The sequence below is a fragment of the Taudactylus pleione genome, unplaced genomic scaffold (genome assembly GCF_031769625.1).
Source record: "Taudactylus pleione unplaced genomic scaffold, aTauple2 ptg001427l, whole genome shotgun sequence".
Lineage (NCBI taxonomy): Eukaryota > Metazoa > Chordata > Amphibia > Anura > Myobatrachidae > Taudactylus > Taudactylus pleione.
The window spans coordinates 132,997-157,170 of NW_028285826.1; the positions used below are offsets into that span (position 1 = coordinate 132,997).

The 24,174-nt window shown below is 43.7% G+C and overlaps 1 protein-coding gene across 2 annotated transcripts; it reads left to right on the forward strand.

The window, feature by feature from the left end:
* The first annotated feature begins 3,426 nt into the window (after positions 1 to 3,426).
* LOC148442636 (uncharacterized) lies at positions 3,427 to 18,600 on the forward strand. Of its 2 annotated transcripts, none has more exons than XM_088463674.1 (5): positions 3,427 to 3,630; positions 5,680 to 5,781; positions 7,125 to 7,251; positions 16,140 to 16,232; positions 17,473 to 18,600. In XM_088463674.1, the coding sequence occupies exons 2-5, from the start codon at positions 5,689 to 5,691 to the stop codon at positions 18,435 to 18,437; spliced, it is 1,278 nt and encodes a 425-aa protein (XP_088319800.1). In that variant the 5' UTR covers positions 3,427 to 3,630; positions 5,680 to 5,688; the 3' UTR covers positions 18,438 to 18,600. The 2 variants fall into 2 exon arrangements, with proteins under 2 accessions (XP_088319800.1, XP_088319799.1); XM_088463673.1 differs by lacking the exon at positions 3,427 to 3,630 and adding an exon at positions 3,645 to 3,717.
* The last annotated feature ends 5,574 nt before the right edge of the window (positions 18,601 to 24,174 follow it).

Sequence of the window (24,174 nt, forward strand, 5' to 3'; positions counted from 1 at the left end):
GTTTTATATATATATATATATATATATATATATATATATTGTGTAGGTTCAGAAGTGAATAAATATATATATTGTACAGGAATGAAAAAAAAAAAAAAAAAAAATATATATATATATATATATATACGTGCATATTCACACACAGATACACATATATTATAGCCTAGAACAACTGCTGTAGTATTCTGTGGCAATAGAAAGCCAATGGCTAAAGCATTGATAGAATTCCCCCAACGCTTAAGGCTTCCTAGGGTTGCTCAGTGAAGTGGTAGAGAGACTGTGTTCAGGGACAAACAACAGGTAAACAGGGGACTCCGACACTTGTGTTGACTTTTATTTAGGTTTTTTAAATATATTTCATATTACCAGGACCTGATGACACAGATCACATCATTACAATTATTGAATCTATGCAGTCATAGGGTCGACATACATATCGTCAACAGTTATGGTGTTGATATTGCTGAAATGTTGATAGTCGTCATTCCTCCATCCTCGGAATGTAGACATGTGAAACCCAGACATTCTCAGAATGTCGACATTAGGGCTAGGCTGCAAAACGGGAGCGATAGATTTAGGCACTAGAGGGAGGGTTAAGGGGGCAGGATTAGGGATAGGGGGACTGTACACACCCAGTACCTGCTGCTTCAAATGACTCTGCCAAAACTGGTCATTACATGACCACCTGACCTGGAAGTCACAGCTAGAGATGCGACTGCCATGGGGACCAGGAAAGTAACTGCTGGGCCACCAGGGAAGGTTAGTGGACACTTTTATCATGTCGACATTCCAGCAGAGTCAACATAATTAATGTCGACCTAGTATACCTACCCTCCAACATGACCCCTTCCTTCCGGTACAAATTGCTCTGCTCCTGGACTTCCCACCTAATTAATGATTGCATACACCTGTGTTGAACTAGTAGATGAGACAGGTATTTCACCACAGGTGTCTGCAATCATCATCTAAGAAGGAAGTCCAGGAGCAGAGCATCTTGTACTGGATGGAAGGGGTCAGTTGAAGGGTCTGAGTATACCACGCTCACAAGACTAATACCATGTTCCTTTATATGTAACAAACATTTGACATAAAGAAAAAGAATTATTGAGGCTATAGTTCATAAAACAGAATTGAGATGACAGGTCAGCCCCTTTTCTACACCCCTGCACTGTATGTGAAATGAGTAGGCTTTGGACCTTCCGCTGTGTTGTTATGTCAGCATTACTTGTACAATATGACCATATAACTATCCTCTTTGGGACTTATTGCATATGGCTTCAATTGCCAGAGCTTAAGGACTTCCTCTACATTGGGTCATTCTGTGGTTACAGTAATGCACGACTGGAAGCACAAAAAAATCACTTTTAATTGTACTTTTTTCTTTATATTTTGTTTATTTGTGTTGTTTAAATAGATGTACCTTTTATAGATATATTACACTATGTGGTCGTATTTCTTGTATCCACATTAGCTGCTGTGAAGTTGCCTAATCCCAGACCCTCCAACATGCCACGTTCCATTAGGTACAAAATGCTCTGCTCCTGGACTTCCCTCTTAATTTATGATTGCAACCACCTGCGGTGAAATACCTGTCTCATCTATTACCTAGTTCAACACAGGTGACTGCAATCATACATTAGTTGGGAAGTCCAGGAGCAGAGGATTTTGTACCTAATGGAACGGGTCATGTTGGAGGGTAGGTAATCCACGAGTGTTGGTGATAATGAAACAAACAGCAGATAAGCCTTAAAAGATGATTTAATTGGTATGCACATTGGCACTTTTAAAGAATGCTGACACCTTGTGGTTTATTTATGAAGTGTCAGGTTGTATAACCTGCAACACTTCTGTTTGTGTTTATACCTGATATTTACAAGGGCAGTGCTTTTACTACAAAGTAGCAGGCATACTTGAAATCTCTTGACTGTTCCCTGGAAAGAAAAGGCTTCGTTATCAACAGATAAACTTCTTAAAGCATTTCTGGTACTCACACTTTGCTTGCATCATTATGTTTATCCAACCATCAACGGAGGATACATTACATGATCTATCTCTAACATCTCTAATTAACTTAACCAACCTACCTAATCGGTATACCAAGGAACAAGCTTCCACCCGCAGATATATAGGGGAAGTGTTTTACATCTCTTTAAGAGACTTTTTATTATTTTCCATATGCATTGGAAATTTGTGTCCTATAAATGCTACAAATGCTTTTTTCATTATACTGTAAATTAAAAAAAAACACACATTCTATAGTTACGAGGGGGGAGGCAGTAAGAAATGGGCAGAGGGGATGCTCAGAGACAGAGCTTTATCGCAGCTGATTTTTGATACATTCCTGGAGGGGCATCGGAATGATTTTATGTTGTATGGTATGATATGTAATGATGATATATGCTAATCGCTACCTGCAATGATCTAATTGTAACATTCATGGGAAAGATGATCTGATAGCTTTTTTTTTTCTTATTGACGAAATGAATTGTATTTTATATCATTTTTGGATAATTAAAAAGTTGTAAAAAAACCATATTTGTGTGTCTTTACTTTATGGATTATGTGCCTGATTCATTACGGATCGCAACTGCGAATGTAATAGCGATTACTCATGCAGTTCATCTGCGATAGTATACGCTGCACTACATAAGGACGCCCACTTTACCTTACACACATCCATAATGTTTAGCAAGACTGCAAAACCATCGGTACAATCGAGTACCATCGCAGCCTCACGCACACTTGCACAACCTTACTCAGAAATTTCTAACTTCAGCGCACGCTATGAGACCTCAGGCAGCGTAGGGCATCGCAGTGGCTAATTTATGAACGACCCTGCAACAGCGTTCAAACGCACTGGCACTCCTGCATTTCTCCGACCACCACCCCTGTCACCACCCACAAACGACACTTCCTCTCAATCACTCTGCGATGGGTCTGCGTAGTCACTGCGGTCGCAGTCCCGATCGCGGTAGCCGGGTCGCACACTGTGATGCATACGCATGCGCAGTACATAACAATCTGACGATTGCGTGCGTATTAGCAACTGCGTTCCTTTATGAATCAGGCCCTATATTCAATCTTAATTACTTTTGGAGCTGATCTTTACTCAAAAAAAAGAGGGATGATGTATATGTTATGACTTGGTCCTGTGAGTAGTGTGTGGCTGCAGTACATCAAAGCTGCCAGGGGTGCTGCTATAACACACTATTCTCCGGGTAACAGCTGTTATATAGTACTGCAGTAACCTTCCCTGCACAGCTGACATGACTTCGGATGACGCTAATGCCGATGTTCCGAACTTCCCATGATTCATGCTATGGTGACTGAGAGATTGGGAAGATCGGCATTAGCGCCACTCGATGGGGCGTGGCATGGAAGAGAGAGGATAGCCAGATAGCCGCCCCTCTCTTTCTTGTCACGCCCCATTGACCGTAGAGCGCCGATATCTCATCACACACACCCATCACCACTGGGGACAGCCAATCACCGCTCTCTTCTCACATCTACCCGCTCAGATCATGAAGGCGATAGGTCGGGGCGCGGTTGTAGAACAGAAGACACCGGTAGTAATGTTACTCCGCCGCCACTTCCGCCATTACTAGAGTGCGGCCCAGCTGCTCTTGTCAGGTACGTTATTATTATACACACAGGGAAGGGTGGCAGATGGGACTGGCTGTTGTGGCTCTGTGTAATATAGAGCTCGGTAGCATATATGTGAGTGTAAGGTCCCCTCCTGTGTGTACTTAGCATACATTGAGTGTGTGAAGATTGCTACATGACAGAATGGCTTTGGATCACCCTTCTTTACTGTTTTATAATTAGTGGAAGCTCTGAAACACTTTACAAAATAAAAAAATAATGAAAAAAAAATATATATATATATTATTGTGTACTATATAAGAAACTGTTTAATAAATTGTGAATGCAGATAGCCATATGTCACTATGGCTATGTATTAAACTCCTTTTACTGTTTTATAATTAGTGGCAGCTCTGAAACACTTTACAAAATAAGAATAAAAAAATAAATTTTATATATATATATATATATATATATATATATATATATATATATATACACATATATGATCTCTGATGGGGAAACCGCAGTATTGTGGAGCTAGGCTCAGTCGGTGTAACATTAAAGTGACTCTCTAGTGGTGTAGCATGGAAGGATAAATCCGTGTACAGCCGCCAATAGCCTGATCTCTTGCACCAGGTCTTGGGTTGGTGCAAATCTACACTGATTGTGGAGGAGCTACTTGAATAGGAGGATAGAGCGGAGCGGTACACCCACATAGATGCATCAAACTCCAAATACAGACAAATAAAATAATTTGTCTCCATTGCTGCAAAGACACATCCAGGGGGAGATGAACTAAGGAAAATGATAAATTACCAGCTACTCCGCTCCTAACTGTCATGCTACATTGAATTTATCACTTACCAGAGCTTAGTACATCTGCCCCTAAATACCTTGTTAAACCCAGAACACACACATATTCCAAAACCTTTTTCCACAAATTATTTATTTATTTATTTTTTAAGAAAAAATATCCTTACTCCCATTTTATTTTTTATGGTTACATTTGTGCAAAAATAATAATCTCAAAAATGTAAATAAATAAAAGTTTAGTGTTTAAACTTGGTCCTACAGCAACTATGGGTACGAGGTGACCCAGAGTCTTCCTGCTTTATGTCCCAGGTTTTATTCTTTTCTTTATTCCCCACAGTTTCACCTATAGACTTCGCAAAATAGGTGAGAGGGAATAATGGGGGTACTAGGGGGTCTATAGATGTCTTTTGGGTGATAATGCTTTTTAAAGAGTCTTAGATGTGTTTTGGCATAATTGGAGTTTGAGTGAATTTATTAGAGCATGTGGTCAGGCTCTTTGTATGATTAACTGTATTTTTTTAAAATATATTACTGAGTTTATGGTAATGGTGGGTACACACTTAAAGATATATCTGCAGATCGAGTGATCTGCAGATATATCTTTCGATGATGGTCGTTCATACACACTGAACGACCATTAACTATGCGGTAGCCGCGGGTCACACTGGCCGGCAGGCGGGTAGTGGGCGTGGTCGCCCCCTTTCCCGCGGCTGCCGCTGTGTGTGCAGGCGATCAGCTGATCGCCTGTACACACTTGCCGATGGACAGATATGTCTGCAGACATATCTGTCCATCGACTGTGCTGCACAGCCAATGCAATATGTCTGAACGATGTCATTCACAGACATATCGTCTGTACACACTGGCCGACGTGCAGCAGATATATTGGGCGATTAATTGATTGGCCAGTGTGCACCCAGCTTGAGGCGCAGTTCTTTTAAAAGGTTAGTGGGCTGACCTTTGAATGTGACCGGATCTGAAACTCTGTGCACACAGTGAGGCTGAATCGGAACTGGGAGCAATGGACACAAAGGGAGTACATTTGCACCTTGGCAAAACCATGTTGAATTGCAGAGTGATTTATAGGTGGGTAGGGTTGTCTTAGCTGAAATGTATATTGCAGTGTACAAACAAAGCTGTCCAGCATTTATGGGTTACATACAAAGGCAGACAGTATTTGCACCCCTTGCATTGCAACATCGTTTGTTCACATGCAATCAGCCTATGTAAATTCTCTGGTTTAATTATTATTTTTTTGCATTTATATTACCTATGAAACAGCTCTCCAAGATGCCCAGGTTAAAGATCACCACAAAGAAGAAGCTAAACACGAAAGCCGTCCCAAAAAAACTTACTACTCATTTAAAGAAGACACCTGTACAGGTTGTATGATTTATTTTTTTACTTTATTTAATTTTGTATAGCTATGCAATTTTTGATTTTTGCAGTGATTTAGCTGGGTACACACTATGCAATACGTCTTCCGATATATCTGTCCAACGCGGATCGGAAAGATATCGCGCAAATCGTACAGTGTGTAGACACGCGGGTTGTTCATCGCATCATGCCAGTTGCTGTCTGATGCGATGAATGCCGCGACATGGAACAACGCATTGCGCCTCATCGTGCAGTGTTTACGGACGGCGCGATGTATTGTTACATCGGAACGGTCCATCAACTGGGTGTACACTTGCATAGTGTGTATTCACACTTACCTTTTAGAAGATGAGCAAGCAATGTTCTAGAATAGATACATAAACTTCCTTGCCTATCACTTTGCATGTACTAACATTTGCATGTGTGTACCAACATCTATTGTGTTTTATCTCGTATATAATTCTGTTAGCCTGTCCGTCTAGGGCACAGGTTTTCAAAGTCTGTCCTCAGGACCCCAAACGGGGCATGTTTTCCAGGTCTCCTCAGAATCAAAAGAGAAATAATTAGCGCCACCTGTGGAACCTTTAAAATGTGTCAGAGAGTAATGACTACACCTGTGCACCTGCTGGGTGACCTAGAAAATGAGAACTGTGTGGGGTCCTGAGGATCGACTTTGAGAACCACTGGTCTAGGGCATTCGCAGTGGAGGAGCACACCACCTCACCTATCCAATGCTCGCAGCTCCCACTCCTAATAGGTAATCTGCTCTTCCACTGCGGTTTCCTATGCTGGTGTATGACTTTTACATTAAGTGAGCAGCTAACGCAGCTGTCTCGTGTATTTTGGTGTCTAACCAATAAGGCTGGATGTAGGCCCCCAAAAAGTCTGTACTCGGCATGCTATTTTTCTTTACAGATTTTTAACTTGCCTACTGCAAAGTGTATAGGAAAGGTTCCTAGACTGCACATCCTGAATATATATAATGGGAGGTGCTACCTGCTGAGACTATTAATGCAGGCACAGAAAAAGACAAATCACAGATTACTAAATATATATAAATACATTATGCAATAAATAGAGGTTTTTAGCATAATCATGGCCAAGGTTATGGGCCTACCCACCATATCCAGGTAACCTCTGTAGTGTAGGTCCATAACCTACTAGGGTTCAAATCCAGAGCGCATGTATTTATATATAATTAGTAATTTGGAGTTGTGCACCTGTGATACTGCAAAGTCAGACAGCTAGATTACGTCAGAAAAGGAAAATCCACCATATCAACCTTAAATACATGTAGAGACTTTGCTTAGCAGATGTTTACAGCAATATTTTTTTTTTATTTGTTTAAGACTACCGCAGATTTTAAGCACGTTGCTATATACTTTTCGAAAGAAGAATGGAGATATTTAGAAGAAGGACAGAGAGAGCTCTATCGACAAGTAATGATTGATAATTACCAAACTATCTGCACTTTAGGTAGGTTCACTGGTTGGAACAACCCTGAAAATCCATGTTTAAAAAAAAAAAAAAAAAGTATAAATACATTAAAAAAAAAAATAAAATAAAATAACAATATGGTTTCTATTGTGCTTATATACTTACTTGTTTACATAATTGCATTAACTAACATCAACGAGAGCTTAACTGTTTTTAATGTCTAGTTAAAATGAAATCTTAACCATAGACACTCAAAAACAGTGGTCTAGTTAGAAAATGACAGAACTCATTCAAGAACCTACAGTTTTGTAAAGACACACTGTATACTGATGTGTCCACATACATCTTAGTTCTTTGCATGTTAAATAGCCCTTCTAGTCGTGGCTTGACTCTGTAGTGCAAGCGTCTTTTTTGTGCTACTTTTTACCTTCAAATGCGCCTTATTCTCAAAGCGACGCAAATAGGACGCACAAGCAGAAAAAAAACACAAGCTCAATCAATCTGGCAATATTATTCAGGTGCATGAAAGGAAGGGGTCATACCAAGTAGAAAAAAAGATTGTTCCTTGCAACAATATATGAAAACTATATGGTCATAGAATTCAGAGATATTAGTTGCATGCATTTGCAGATACATGGGAAGCTGCTAGGCCACGTCACGGCTTCTCTGTCACTAGCAGTCCCTAACACTAAGAGGTTCACATTCGGGGTGCAGTGCACCCCAAAAAATGTCCAGCCCAGGACCTTCGCAGGGCATCACACGAAAAAAGGAAGAAGGGTGACAGTGAAGTGTAAAGTATAGATGTGTAAGACTCATTAATAATTGTTGAAAAAGGGGTTAAAATAGATGTGAAAAATTACATGAACAAAAGACAAACATTAAAGGTGATGTGAAAAGTAACTGTGTATTAAGTGGTGATGCCATGAGATGGCCCAGCCAGAGCAGCCTCGGGGGCCCTATGCCCAAACGCTTACCCCAAATGTAATATTTATCAATTATAGGCCTCATAATAAAGGCACATATATATTTTGACAAATGTAAGGCCTCATGTTAAAGGCACGTACATAAATGCATCCAAATTAAGAGCCAGCTTACCTGACAGTCACCCCTGGGAACTCCCAACTAGCACTACTAGAACCAGCATGCCCTCCTAATACTGGCTCATTCATGCATCTCATAACAACAAACACAAAATGGCAGCTGCTCATTCAATCTGGCAATATTATTCAGGTGCATGAAAGGAAGGGGGCATACCAAGTAGAAAAAAGATGGGGGTTTAACCCCCTATTGTTCCTCAGCACACTGAATTATAGGACGCACAAGCAGCTTCTTCTGTTTAAAATGGTGTGCGACTGCGGGTGTATCTACATGCGAAACGCTACGTCTGTGTCAGAGCCCCTGATACTGTACCGAGTCGCTCAAATGTTATGTTACGTTATGCGACTTGTAGCGCACGGAGGTAAGATGTATGTGGACACATCTGTATTTTATATTAGGTACCAAGTTTATTCAGGGAGTAATATGGGAGGCAAACTCACATTAGTCTTTAATATATTAAACATTTCATTGGTCTCTATTGTAAAATAAGTGCCCAGTGGCATTACTCCTCACTCCCCCAAATAGTGATAGATCCCCAGTAGTACAACCTCCACCCACCCAAAAGCGTCTATAGGCCCCACATTCATTAAGAGTTGCGGAACAGTACTTCATATCCGATTATGGGGGAGATATGTTATAGCGGCACAATACGCTTTCTGCTTCGCCTCTTTACCAAGACGAAGCAGGAGGCACTAACGATGAGATGTATTAACATCTCATCAGCCAGAGCGTGGGAGTGATGACTCCCCCCTCCGGTGATCCCTGCTAGAGCACACATGGCATCAGCCTGGTTCTGATGCGCTGTGTCTCAGTCACGGCCGGCTCCACTGAGCATTTTCGGGATCTTGCAAGTATTGAGAGATCCCACGTGCAGCCCCAGCAGCAAGGACAGCGCTGTCACTGCTGTGGGGATAGGGTATCGCCAAGCTGCAGCTGTTGATATCGATAGCTGCAGCTGGTGGAACGGTCAGGCAAACTGACCGTTCATACATAGCCCAGCACATCGGCGCTGCTATCTTGTAGATAGCAACGCCAATAATGACAGGGCTGCATAGCGCACATGGCACTTACTGCCCAGCCCCCCAATTATACACGGGGGAGAAGCGGTATCAGCGCACATAAAGTGCGCTGATGCCGCTTCGCCGGTTAATACATCTACCCCTATGTTCGAACGCCATCTGCTGATTGCGCTAGCCTGGTAAATCTCGCAATAAAGCCCACCCCATAGAATCTTATGGAGGCTGCTTGTGGGTGTGAAAACAGGGAACCACAGCATATATCTATGATATCTACTGTCGTCACCCCTGGATACATTCTGGGGATTCAAAAAATTTGTGGATATCGTCAATAAACTGTTTTTTTCAGGTGATATCCTGCAAACTTCCTGTGATAAATAGGCCCTTAAATATCTGCTTGGTCAGTCAGCTGCGGGAGGACTATTAATAGCATAAATCAGAGATCAGTTCCCCATTTGGTGCAGATAGAAAGTTCCTGACTTACATTTAAGCAACACAGCTGGCATTTATTAAAGTAAACTGATAACTGTTGATTCTTTATGACCTCACTATCAGATCAGCAACTACATGAACTTGTTTGACATGTTAGTGATGAAGTGTTGTCATATTACTTTAATTTCTACTTCAGGGTCCATAGGGTATCCACAGGATACCTTGGGGTATAGGTGTGACGTCAGTCGCAGGGCACCAAAGAGTTAAGCTTTCAGCCTCCCAGGATGCACTAGGTCCCCCTCCTATACCCCGCCCCCGGGCCAAGGCACCTCAGTTTAGTTTGGTGCCGGGTCGGCGTCGGGTGCACCTGTCGGAGTGGGGTCTAGAAGAGCCCCTGAAGCTTTCTTCAGTGCAGCTGTGGCTGCACATCTGGATGTACAGCATGGACAGTCAGTCCTGACGTCCATGCTGTCTTCCCTACACCCCCGCCGGTACCAGAACGCCAGTACCGATCCGGGGATGCTGGTGAGCATCTGGGGTCACAGCTAGCGGTGACCCCAGATGTTCCGGACCATGGCCGGATCCAAGGGGGACAAAGGTAAGCAGCGGGGTCCCGCGGTGGGTCCCCGCTGGTCACATGGTCCTAAGTCCCCAGGCAGGGGGCTTCCTGGGGACTGGCTGCAGCGTGGAGCCAGGTACTGAACCTGCGCTTTCCACTACCCCCTGGGACAGCGGACCGCAGCAGAGCGGTAGCGCTGCAGCGTCCCAGGGGTTAAATGCATGCCAGGGGAGCGCGCCTTCCCTGTCTCACAGCCGGCGCCTCCCCCGCTGCACACAGCCCTCTCTGCACTGTGCTGACTGGTCCTGAGTCAGCGCTCCTCCCCCAGGCCAGCTTCTCTCTGCTCCTCGGCGGCCATCTTCTCTGCAACGCATGGTGAACGCTGCTGGAAGCCTGGAAGGAAGCATCGTGGTCTGGGTCCCCCCGCATACCTCTCCTCCGCTGTGGCTCAGGTCTGTGTATGCAGCGCTGTGTCCTACCAGGCCCTGTGTCTGTGTAGTTGAGTGATCAGCGCTGTTAGTGCAGGAATTGTTATTTCTCTGCATTGTATGTGACTGTGCTAGCGCTGCTGCCTGTAACTTTATCTTCTCAAAACTGTCAGCTTTATTACTGTCCCTGTTCTTTCTGCTAAAGCCCTTGCAGTGCGGTGCTGCAGGGTGGTCTCTCGCCTATTTAATACTTAATTGGTGAGAGAGGTCACATACGTTCCCCTCCGGCTACAGTGTACCACGTGCAAAGTACCGTTAGCGGAGGGGGAGGGTAGCGCGGAGGGCCTTTGCCGGCAGTGTTTGTCCATGGCGTGGCCTATTACGGTTACAGCACCGGTACTGGAGCCGCCCTGGGCTTGTTTCGCTCAGGCGTTAACAGCTTTAGTGGGCCAGTTAGCTCCGCAGCCCGCGTTTACTCCGATGGGTTTGTCCCAGCAGTCTGTGGTGTCGTCACCCATGCAGGGGTTCCCACGACAATTGGTGGTACCCCACAGTCTCCCTATTTCCCCGCTCCCGGGTTCTCAGGAGCCAGCGTTGGTTAACTCCCTGACGAGTTCTGTACAGCACTTGTCGGATGTGTTGCAAGGGGAGTCTGTGATGCGGCCTCATAAAAGGCCGGTGGCGTCTCTGTCCGCTCCTTATGAGGATGACGAAGGGACGTCTGATGATGGGGAGATTCTGGATCCTTACGATCAGGAACCTCTCCATACTAAGGACGCTGATGCTAAGTCCAAAGTAAATATTCCTGGACTTATTCGGGCGGTCCGCACAGCCTTGGTGATTGAGGACGAAGTTCCCCCAGCGGCTAAATCTAAGTATGCCTTTTTCAAAGATGTGAAGGGCGATGCCACAGTCTTTCCTCTTTCGGGTCAGTTGGTGGACCATTTAGAGGAGGCGTGGAAACAACCTGGCAAAAGATACCAGCCGCAGAGACGCCTGGCGGTGGCTTATCCGTTCGCGGATAATTATTTTGCTAAGTGGGAATCCCCTCCACAGGTGGATTCTCACGTGACCCGTCTTGTCCGTAGTGCCACATTGCCGATGCCATCCATATCCTCCCTTAAGGATGCTACGGACCGCAAGGTAGAAATCTGCCTGAAGTCCGCTTATTCCCTTGCAGGGGGGGCAGCACGGCCGACTATGGCCATTTGCTGGGTTGCCAGAGCGATGGAGCGCCGGGCGGATTCATTAGAGGCTTCTTTTGAAGCCGACTGTCCGGCCGAACAGGCGGAGTTGATTGGCAATCTCCGTGATTCGGCCACCTACATCAACGAGGCGGCTCTAGACATTAGTACTCTGGTGTCTAGAATTTCTTCAGCAGCGGTAGCTGCTCGTCGCACCTTGTGGCTGCGATCCTGGAAGGCGGACGCAGATTCCAAGAAAGGTCTGGAAGCGTTGCCGTTTACCGGAGAAGTTCTCTTCGGTCAGGATCTGGATAAGATTGTGGCCACGCTGGCGGCAGCCAAATCTGCTTGTCTCCCGTCGGCCGCTGCTCCTTCTGGTTCTGGACCATCGTCCTTTCGGTCATCTAGGGCCCAGGGCAGGCCCAAACCACAGTCGTTTCCTCGACAGGCTGGCCCTAAGAAATCGGTCAAGCCCCGGAAGCAGGCATGGAGTACCAGACGTCCGGCCCCCAAGCCAGATGACAAGCCTGCGGCCTGACGGTCCGGGCCTCCCTTTGGGGGATCCCAGGGTGGGAGGCCGCCTGCTGCAGTTCTCCCGGTGTTGGTCGTTCACTACGACAGACACTTGGGTTCTGGAGGTGGTCTCCCACGGGTACGCCCTCTCCTTCCGGCACAGACCCCCAGCTCGATTCTTCACCACGGGTCTACCATCAGACCGGAACAAGGCTACAGAGCTGCGGAAGGTATTGCACACTATGCTCCAGGCTGGAGTTATAGTGCCTGTTCCATTCTTCCAGAGGGGCCAGGGTTTCTATTCAAATCTATTTTTGGTACAGAAACCCAATGGGTCATATCGTCCGATTCTCAACCTCAAAGCACTCAAGTCTTGGCGGGTCCCGAAGTTTCGGATGGAGACCCTACGGTCCATCATTCTGGCGCTGGAACCTGGGGACTACATGGTGTCATTGGACATACAGGACGCTTACCTGCATGTCCCTATTCTTTTGCGCCATCAAGAGTTCCTTCGGTTTGCAATCCGCAGCGACCACTTCCAGTTTCGGGCGTTACCTTTTGGCCTGGCGACAGCACCACGTGTTTTCACCAAGGTGATGGCGGTCATGGCTGCTTCTCTGCGGCTGCAAGGAGTACGCATGTTGCCGTACTTGGACGACCTGTTATTGGTGGCAGGATCTCCAGAGCTCCTGTTACACCACTTGGACCTGACCATTGCACTGCTGCAACGGCACGGCTGGCTAATCAACTGGCAGAAGTCCACTCTAATCCCGTCTCGGAGGATTCTGCATCTTGGAGCCTTATTGGACTCGGGACAGCAAAGGATCTTCGTGACGGAGGACAAGATCTCTGCTTTACAGTCAAGGGTGCGCAGTTGTCTGCACAGCCGCCGGGTGTCCTTACACTCGGCGATGAGGTTACTGGGCTCCATGGTGTCGGTGTTCGACATGGTGGAATACGCCCAGTTTCACTCCAGACCTCTGCAGCACCTGATCCTGTCCAAGTGGAACGGGCTGCCTCAGTCTCTGAAGTTCCAGACGATTGTGCTCACCCCGGAGGTTCGCCTGTCCCTTGCGTGGTGGTTAAAGACGACCCACCTCAACAAGGGACGTCCGTTCTGGGTTCCAAATTGGGTCCTGTTGACAACGGACGCCAGTCTTCGGGGCTGGGGAGCAGTTTCGGGTCCACACTTGTTCCAGGGCAGGTGGACGCCGACAGAAGCGGAGCTTCCAATAAATATCTTGGAACTCCGTGCGGTCTTCAATGCTCTCCAGCAGGCACATCGGGTTCTCCAGGGTCGCCCGGTACAGGTCCAGTCGGACAACGCTACCACCGTGGCCTACATAAACAGGCAAGGAGGAACTCGCAGTCGGGCGGCTCTCGTAGAGGTCTCTCGGATCCTGGTTTGGGCGGAGCGCAATCTTCCGGCCATATCAGCGGTCTTCATCCCGGGAGTGCTAAATTGGGAGGCTGACTTTCTAAGTCGCCAGGACGTTCATCCAGGGGAATGGTCCCTGCACCCGGACGTTTTTCAACTACTGGTGGACAGGTGGGGTCTTCCAGAAATCGTCCTCATGGCGTCCCGGCACAACAACAAGTTGCCGGTGTACGGGTCTCGCACAAGAGACGAAGGGGCGTCTCTGGTGGATGCTCTGTCCGTCCGGTGGACGTTCCGGTTCGCATACCTGTTCCCTCCGGTCTCCCTTCTTCCACTGGTAATCCGGAAATTCAAACAGGAAGGAGGGACGCTCCTGTTGATAGCTCCCGCGTGGCCAAGACGGCACTGGTTCTCAGACCTTCAGGGTCTGTCCGTGGACAGTCCTCTGCGGTTGCCGCTATAACCGGACCTTCTGTCTCAGGGTCCTTGCCTTCACCCGGACCTGACTCGGCTGTCTTTGACGGCATCGCTGTTGAGACGGCCATGCTGAGGTCCCGGGGGTTTTCCAGCTCTGTGGTGCGCACCATGTTACGAGCTCGAGAACCGTCTTCCGCGAGGATATACCATCGCGTGTGGCATACGTTCTTCCAGTGGTGTCGACCGAGAGGTTATGCACCGCGGGAGTTTCGTCTGTCTCGGATTCTCGCCTTCCTGCAAGCGGGACTAGATCATGGGCTTCGCCTTGCTTCTTTGAAGGTACAGGTTTCGGCCCTATCTGTCTGGTTTCACCGTAGGATTGCTACAATCCCGGATGTGCGCACCTTTATGCAAGGTGTTCTCCGTATTCAGCCGCCCTTTGTTCCACCTGTGGCGCCTTGGGATTTGGCTGTGGTCCTGAGGGCTCTCCAAGGACCGCCGTTTGAACCACTGGGCTCAGTGGATATTAAATGGCTAACAGCTAAGACTGTTTTCCTTCTGGCCATTGCTTCGGCCAGACGTGTTTCTGAGTTAGGGGCTCTTTCTTGTAGACCCCCTTTCTTGGTTTTTCATGGGAACAGGGCAGTGCTCCGCACTCGGCCCGAGTTTCTTCCCAAAGTTGTTTCCCAGTTTCATGTTAACGAGGAAATAGTTGTTCCGGCCTTTAACTCACCGGGTCTTTCCGTGGGTGAGGCCTCTTTGGATGTTGTGCGGGCCTTAAGGACTTATGTTGACCGCACTTCTTCGTTTAGGAAGTCGGACGCTTTGTTTGTCCTCTATGGCTTCCGTAAAAAGGGGTTGGCCTGCTTCAAAGCAAGCTTTGGCAGCCTGGATCCGGCTATTTCTGAAGCTTATCTTCATGAAGGCCTACCGGTCCCTCCTTCTCTGAAGGCTCATTCCACTAGGTCTGTGGGTCCTTCATGGGCAGCTCAACGTGGTGCCTCGGCAGTTCAGATCTGCAAGGCTGCTATGTGGTCTTCTGTCCATACCTTCGTGAGGTATTACAGGTTTGACACCTTCGCCTCTCAGGATGCTTCCTTCGGGCGGCGGATTCTCCTTTCTGCACAGGAGCGTCCCCACCCTTAAAGGATACTGCTTTGGGACATCCCCAAGGTATCCTGTGGATACCCTATGGACCCTGAAGTAGAAAATATGAGATATGGTAAGATCTTACCCTTGTTATCTCTATTTCTACGAAGTCCATAGGGTTCCACAGGACTCCCGCCCTGTCGCACCTGTGCTGCAGATGGGCTTTGCTCTGGTCACCGGTTTTCCGTCTCCCTCTGGTGAGAATGTGATTCTTGTATGTGTCCAGATCTTTGTTCTCTCTCTTCCTTCTCCTCCTCCGGCCTATGGCTTGGTAACTAACTGAGGTGCCTTGGCCCGGGGGCGGGGTATAGGAGGGGGACCTAGTGCATCCTGGGAGGCTGAAAGCTTAACTCTTTGGTGCCCTGCGACTGACGTCACACCTATACCCCAAGGTATCCTGTGGAACCCTATGGACTTCGTAGAAATAGAGATAACAAGGGTAAGTTCTTACCATATCTCATATTTTTTATCTGCTTCAGGATAAGTGGAGATGTTGCCTATAGCAACTAATCAGATTCAAGCTATTATCTTCTAGAAGGTGCTAGATAAACATGTAGAATCTGATTGGTTGCTATGAGCAAGAACCTCACCTCTGAAAATCCTGCACTTTAGTAAATAGACCCCTTAGTCTCAGTGCTAAGTTCTATTTATTTATAATTATAATAAAACCAAGGCTTTCTTATATTTTTGAGAAAACAACTGTATGATTATTTTTTTTGTTACAATTATACTATCTTTAACCTAATTGTACAGGGTACCCGAACAAAAAGCCCAAATTAATATCACGCATTGAGCAGGGCGCAAACCCATGTTTAGCAGGTGGGAGAAAACGGACCAAGACACTGGGTAAGTTGTTCTCCCTTTTTGGACTTGTAGCCCAAAATAGATTGTGCAGCACATCAAACCTAGCAGTCGCCCGTACGCACTGAGCGATGTAGGCGGTTTGCCGTTACAAAACGGCAAACCGGCCCGACGTCGCTCCAGTGTTTACCCAGCTTAAGAATACACCAAGGTAACCGAATGATGGCGTAGTGCCAAGCAACAGCATGCCATCCCACCATGGCATGTTATTTAGTTACATTTGTTAGACCAACCCCTTGGCATTCAGGATGTCCAGGCAGAGTGAAAGCTTTGATCCATATGTGTCCCTCACCCCTACTTACATTTGGTACTTCTGTGTGCTATAGTCACATATTGGATATATGTGTAAGGCATTGCTTAATTGATTAGACCCGATAACTTTGCACGGGTGAAAAATAGAGGTAGCCGTAGACCTTATCACCTGAGGCTAATCAATTTCTCCCTTTTTCACCCAAACCCCTTTTAACGACTATTAAAAAGAGGCGTTAAGTTCAGTTCAGGGACCTATGCGTTAACTGGGTGTGTTCACCCGTTAATTCAGGGGTGGGCAACAGTTTTAGCATGGCCAAATAGCAAAACTGTGGCAGGTCATGCTGGGATATGTAGTTTTACAACAACTTGGGTGGTGTTTATTGCCCACCCTTGCGTTAACTGCATACTTATGGGGAATTTCAATTCGGGTCTCATGAGACTGAAAAGCAATCCCCATTAAGTCAGGCCAATTGAACAGCCCCCGGCGTTAAATTAGCACCTATTTTAATTTAACTGGGCTAATTGAATTCTGCCCTTAATATAGAATATACATAATATAATGACAATGTACAACATCAACATACTCTGCAGTGCTTTACAAGTGGGGTATAGTATATGTTTGACAAATTATGTTAAATGCCTGTAGATAATCTGTGAATATAAGCGAGTTTGGATGTATTTAAGAAAATGTGTAAATTCTATGGAATAATGCACACCCAGTGTAAATTATTACAGAAATTAGGCAGTGTTTCAAATCCCTGTGACTTGTATAAAAACACTCTACTTTATAGCCTTGTGCTTTTTTTTATGGTCACTGGAGTCTTCTGCGACTTCCTGTATCAATAATTTACATTAGGCAACTGAAATATCCAGGTGTATTAGCTTTCATCATTAAACACATTTTCTCTAGTGTCTATGATTTGACTGGTGTACTTTTTGGTTGACCAGGTACTCACAGTGTATGCCTTTGTAGATGCCTCCAGATACCAAACGGGTGACCTACAGACGTCCGTGTTTACACCTGACGGACTGACAGTGGAAGGTGTACATTTAAAAGATGACTTGAATGAAGATCATAAAATATCATTGAATGTGGATGAAAGACTTTCCAGCAGACGTCAGTATAACTTTCGAGAACGTGTCCCTGTGGAGTACTCATTATTTTACGACGATGAAAAAATAGAGCTTAAGCCTCACAAGCGTTTATTAACGAAGGCTATTTTTACAAAAACTGAGTCCAAGGTGTTTGGAGGACCTTATGCTTGTTCTGAATGTGGGAAAAGGTACAAGCAAAAAGCAACACTGGTCAAACACCAAAAGGTGCATACAGGTATTTCGCTCTTTGTCTGCGCAAAGTGTGATAAATGCTTCACGCAAAGATCGAATTTAATGAGGCACGAGAGAATTCACACAGTGGACAGACCCTTTGCTTGTTCTGACTGTGGGAAAAGCTTCAGCGATGGGTCAACGTTACTCAAACATCAGAGAGTTCACACGGGCGAGAAGCCGTTTAAGTGTTCGGAGTGTGGGAAAACGTTCAGCATCAGCACGTATCTCATCGTCCACCAGAGAACTCACACGGGGGAGAAACCTTACTCATGTGACGACTGTGGGAAAAGTTTTTCACAGAGTTCTCACCTTATCACCCACAAAAGAATACACACGGGCATAAAACCATATGCTTGTATTGCTTGTGGGAAGAGCTTTACTTCTAGTTCCCACTTAATTACCCACCATAGAACCCACACCGGAGAAAGGCCGTATCCATGCGAGGAATGTGGAATGGCCTTTAAGCATAGCACCCACCTTGTTCTACACAAGCGTAAGCACACCGGGGAGAGGCCGTATAGTTGTACTAAATGCATGCGGAGATTTACCCAGAGGCCACAGCTGCTTAAACATCAGCAAAAATGTCACAAAGACGTCAGACCTTACTAGTCTCTCTTATTACAACCAAATACCTCTAATTTCTGCATCCAGTCAAAAAAACAGAGTTACTATCCTACGCTGTTTAATATAGAAACTGTATTCTATTGTCTGTAAAATATTTGCCGTAAGTTTTTATTTAAATGTTATATCTCATTAAACATAATGAGTTGTTCCCAGACTTGATTTTTTTATTCTGCGTCCCTTCCATTTTATTTTTTGTTTCAATTCAATTAGCACATCATTGATCTATATTAGGGGTGGGCGATAAGCGGTCCGCCAGCTGTTGTAGAACTACACATCCCAGCAGGCCCTGCCACAGTTTTGCTATTTGGATATACTAAAACTGTTGCGCGGCATGCTGGGATTTGAAGTCCAAAAGCTGGAGAGCCTCCTATTGCCCATCCCTGATCTGTATGGAGAGACGCAGGTATGGTCCTCCTGGTAGGCTTGCCAAGATGGATGGCAGACGAGAGGAGCAGAGTCTAGGAGCTTGTACTATACTCCTTCAGTAAACCAACCATGAGCACTGTACATAGAAACAATCTTTGTGCATATCTTTCATAAAATGGATGGAAGAGTGGAGACACACACTGGCTCCTAATTTCTGCTTATTTACCATTTGATGAATCTTCAGAGAGGTTAATTTTATTTATATAAATGGTGTGATCCAGCTCCAGTATTACAGCACGGTAATCGTGCTGTTCACCCTTAAACAACCCACTCAAAATTGTTTAATTTTTGAGTATAGATGTGTCCACGCCTATCCTCAAATGGTGCTAAATGGCCCCACTTATTACGGCACGGAATTTGCTACTTGGCTGCGCCAAAACACTAATTTTAAGTACCTTGTACACTATAAGCGAACTAAGAAGTAGTAGAGCTGAGGAAAAAGTAAACTATGTTGGTTAAACATGCAAAAAAACAAGTCTGATACGATTCACTCCAGCCAAACATCGTTATGCTTAATCTGCGGCTTAACCCCAATTATTTTGCCTCAAAAACTAATTCTAAATACCTAGTACACTATTTGCCAAATAAGATGCAAAACTGAGGAAAAAGTAGTAAAATAAGAAAAAAGTGTGCAGCACTGGAATCGCACCGGACGTCTCGCACCATATGAAGCAAAAGGTGTACAGTAGGTGTATGAGGACACATCCAGATGGAGGCATTACAGTGTTCTCAAGCTTGTTCCCACCCTTAGGAGGCGCTCATTATGCTGTTTGGCTAAATGATTGTACTCTACCAGTTGGTCAATGTGAACTGATTTTATCTTTCTGTTCTGGGTTTCTTTATTTGAAATGGGCGATATGAGTATTTCAGTAAAGATCATCCATCACAAAAATGTGTTAAAACACAACTTTATCATTTATAAATATAAAGCAAGAGACAGTCTGGGCGCTGGTCTAACTAGTGACAATACAGTTGGTTGAACTGCAGCTCTTTGTAAGGTCCTGTCAATTCTATTCAAGTTAATAGACACTGAACAAACCTTCAAAAAGAAAGCACTGTTCAACCAGTAGGATTAAAATATATAATACATTTTTAAAAATTGCTCAGCAATACAGATGTGCCCACAAACATCTATCCTCTGTGCGCTACAAGTCGCACCACACACATTGCGGGAGCTCAGTGTGACTCGGAAGCGCTGATCGTCTTTTCCTGCGTCTCTTTACCTTCAAATGCGTCTTATTTGCACAACGCTGGGAACAGATAGCACAAGCAGCTTCTGCTGAGTAAAATGATATGCGGCAGGTCTATGTTCTGTGAGCGAGTGCGGGTGTATCTGCATGCGGAATGCTACGTTAGTGTCAGCAGCTGTAACACTGTAACGTAGTGTTCAGTATGCAGATACACCCGCAGACACACAGAGGACATAGGCACACCGCATATCATTTTACTCAGCAGATGCTGCTTCTGCTATCTGTTCACATCATTGTGTATTTGATGGTAAAAAGACGCACAAAAAGACACTTGGCGCTACTGAGGCATGGCATGGCATGGCACGACTAGAAGGGCTGTTTAACGCGCCAGGAGGCTAGATGTATGTGGACCTTTCTGTATTCAACATAATTATTTGAATATAATAAACAACCTACATCAAACAAATAGAATCCTAAATGGCAGTATTAATGTTCATCAATCACCATTTATAAAGCTCATTATTAATGGACAGATTTTTGGAGAGTATTATTATAACATATAAGATGGTTCATTTCAAACTTGAGGCAGTTGTTAGTAATCAAAGCATCTTGTAAATTGTGCCCCAATAGATAATCTGTTTCTTTCAAAGCTGCTTATAAAATGTTAGTGCAGGCAATGTTAATAAGGAAAACATCTTTGCAGATCCACTCTTATTAAGGCTTGTTATAGAAATATTGGTGTATACTGTCACACATACCATGCAAATATTAAAAGTAATCAATGCTCCACTTGGCTGCACAGGTACCGTCCAGTATAGTTCTAAGACAAAGCTATTTCCTTCTTTAGCTCCTGCTACCGGTGTCTCCGATTATTCAGCACAATGGGAGGGATAAATGAGGTAGTGAGTGCTTCCTTCTCTGGATACAAGTCCTGTTTCAGCGGCTTCTTTGGACTTAGGTTTGCAGCCTCTCCAAAGTTTAGGGTATATTGTAACACGTTTTTCCGCCTCTTATCAGACCTGAGGAAGCCGCTGATCACAGATAAGAGATGGAGAAATGCGTTACAATATATTTAAAAGATCCACAAGTGGTACGTATGGTCCTGAGTAGACCTTTAAAACATGCACTGTTAGAGGTTTCTAAGAACTGTAGTTGAGAAACACAAGATTAAATTAATGATATACTGTATATATTTTTCAATAGTGTGAGTTCTTAATACTGAGAAGAAGAAGCCGTTCTATTTTTCATTTGAAAGTTAGTTTCCTATTGTTCTACTATTTTGTTATTAAATTAGTCACCTGTTATTAAAAGTTTGCTAGAGTCAAATTTAGTCTGACAGTACTGATTGATAAAGGCCTCCTGTCATTAACAGAGAAGATGCGAACCCATATTTATCAAAGAAGAATTGGCTACCCAGAATGTGGTATTTCCCCAGTCCAGGTTTTTTATAAAGAATAAAGGGGAAATGTATCAAACCCTCAAGAGAGATAAAGTGGAGAAATCACCCATAGCAACCAATGAGCTTCAAGCTATCATTCATCTAGTACAGTCTGTAAAATGACAGGAGCTGAATAGTTGCTATGGTTAACTTCTCCATCTCACTAAAAGTGTTGATATATCTCCCCCTAAGAGCGAATAGTAGTCTTTTCAAAATAATTCAAGGGCATTTTTTTTCTTGCTAGCAAGCAAATACATGTATTTAAAATTGCAATATATTTAAAATTGTATTCTATTTTCAGCAGAAAAATACATAACAATGATGCAGATTGTTTTTGTCGTGTGGAATTTGAATAAAAAATATTAAAATTTTTCAGGCATTGTTTTAAATGAACTGTTAAATTATTTGTCATATTTGCTCATCCCACTTCATTCCTGTGATATAATGTTATTATTTAAAGTCTTTTAATTAAATTATTCGTCATGCTTGGAGAAATACTTTTTTCAGTCTTTGTGTAATAACTTGATTCCAAAATGTTTCACTTTTTTTGAAGGTACAAATAAAACTGACTACCAAGTGAATGATAGTTGCAAATTGTGAGCACATTTTACGCATTTTTCGTGATTTTTTGACTTCATGCTTCATCAGAAATGGCATTTCGAATGCTTACTTGTATCTTCTAATGGCTATTATGGACCATTAATCTCGCTTTCAGAAGTTATCAAGTATATGTGATCATTATTGTAATTTTTTTTTTTTATTATTTGTTTATATTATACTGTATGTAGTAATTTTTGTAATAGTTTAAAACCCTCTAAGACACCCACCTTTCTGCTTTAAGATTTACCCCTAGGAAAGTCTTCTTTAAGGCGAAACGCATTGGTAAAAAAGGGTCAGGATATACCAACTTTGAGACCACTGTCACAAGTTCACACCCTCTGGGAGGCGAGACAGGAGCTTACCAAACATCTCTCCTTAGTGTGGTGGACCTGTTTCTTTTAAATGAACTTTTGTAAGCCAAATCCATTTAAATATGTTTATAGAATTGTCTTCAATAAAATACCTTTATTACGTTTAATTTTTGGCCTTCAGCTTTTTGATGTTTTTTTTTCAGTATGAGGGTCTGATTACAGAATCCAAAGAAAAGTGCTTTACAACACCAGTCGTCTTCCATTTCTTAGATATGGTATTTTACCAGTAACACTTGGTCAGAATGATTTATTATATGGACTAATTTTATCTCCATGACTCCAAGAAAATGGCAATTATTAAAACCTTTTGACAGCACCTATATTTTTACAAACTATATTCATTTATTACTTTATTTAAAAATTTTAATTGTGGACATTCCGATTATTTTAAGTGTATTTTATAGGTATATACCTACAATCATATGAGAGGCAAATAAGACTGCACTTGCGGTCTTTATCCAGAAAAATTCTGGAAAAGGGTGCACATAGAGTGCCAGCTTTTCAGTGGGGTAAAACCCAGTTCCTTAGACTACAAAATATGGAATGAATGCAAGTGTACACAAAACCCATACATCTAATACAGGACTAGAATCAAAGCTTCCCTCCACAATGGATGCTGTGCTTAGTGACATCAAGTCGTCCTAGCAATGAAAGGACACTATGGGGAAGATTTTTCAAAGCTCGGAGAAAGATAAAGTCGAGAAATCAAGTACTAACCAATAGGCTTCTAACTGTCATTTTACAGGCTGTATTTGAAAAATGACAGGAGCTGATTGGTTTATACTTTATCTCCAAGCTTTGATAAATCTCCTATGTCACCAGGTCCACCCCTGTCCTGAAGGGGCTAAAGAACACATTTGCTCCTGCAACTCGGTGAATTAGCAGCTTGAACAGAGCCATATACAGTGTGTGGCCATATTATTATAACCACCAGGTAATTTTATGCAAAGTAGCTGTTCCACAGAAAATGCTGACGTGGAATATCATCATCACTTATGGAATAATGAGCAAACGAAGCAAACAGACAGACTTTGAACATATAAAATGTAACTTGTATTGATATGTATTAAAAAAAATACTATTTCACATCCTTGGGTCCAGGTCCATGCATAGAGAAACATATTGGTTAAAACTTGATAGATGAAGATAAGTGCTCAACTGAAACAAAGAGTGTTTTAAAGGAACAAAGTGTCCACAGATAAACTGCATAATCCACCTCTAGTGTTACAGGAAATTCCCCAATTATATTTATTGGGTGAGAGGACACAAATTAATCGATCTAATGGTACATAACCTGTTTTGGTCTTGAAAAAGCAATCTAGTGAAACGGGCAGATCAGCATGTCTGTTTACTGATGTCACCATGATACTAATATATATATATATATATATATATATATATATAGTATTTACACTGCTCTACAGATATATCCATATAATATAATATAAATGTTATCTATGGGATTAAGCCAGTACCAGGCAGTGATACCTTTGAGTATATATGACGAAACAACAGGAATTATATTATACATATCAGTAGCCTGATCCATTTAATATTTCAGTCATACAGGAGTCCCACATACATAGTGCTATCTATAAGTAAATATCATAAACTCTAAATGAGAGGAATCACTATTTACAAACTTAAGTATTACAACAATCTCGATACAAAGTTGCTGTCTCAACCTTAATATAATC

Excerpts from the sequence above, each read along its gene's own strand:
- LOC148442636 (XM_088463673.1), top strand. The coding sequence starts at position 3,667 with ATGGGACTGGCTGTTGTGGCTCTGTGTAATATAGAGCTCGGTAGCATA. Across the intron at positions 3,718-5,679 it reads TAGAGCTCGGTAGCATATAT|CTCTCCAAGATGCCCAGGTT; the intron begins GTGAGTGTAAGG and ends CCTATGAAACAG. Across the intron at positions 16,233-17,472 it reads AAAACGGACCAAGACACTGG|ATGCCTCCAGATACCAAACG; the intron begins GTAAGTTGTTCT and ends ATGCCTTTGTAG.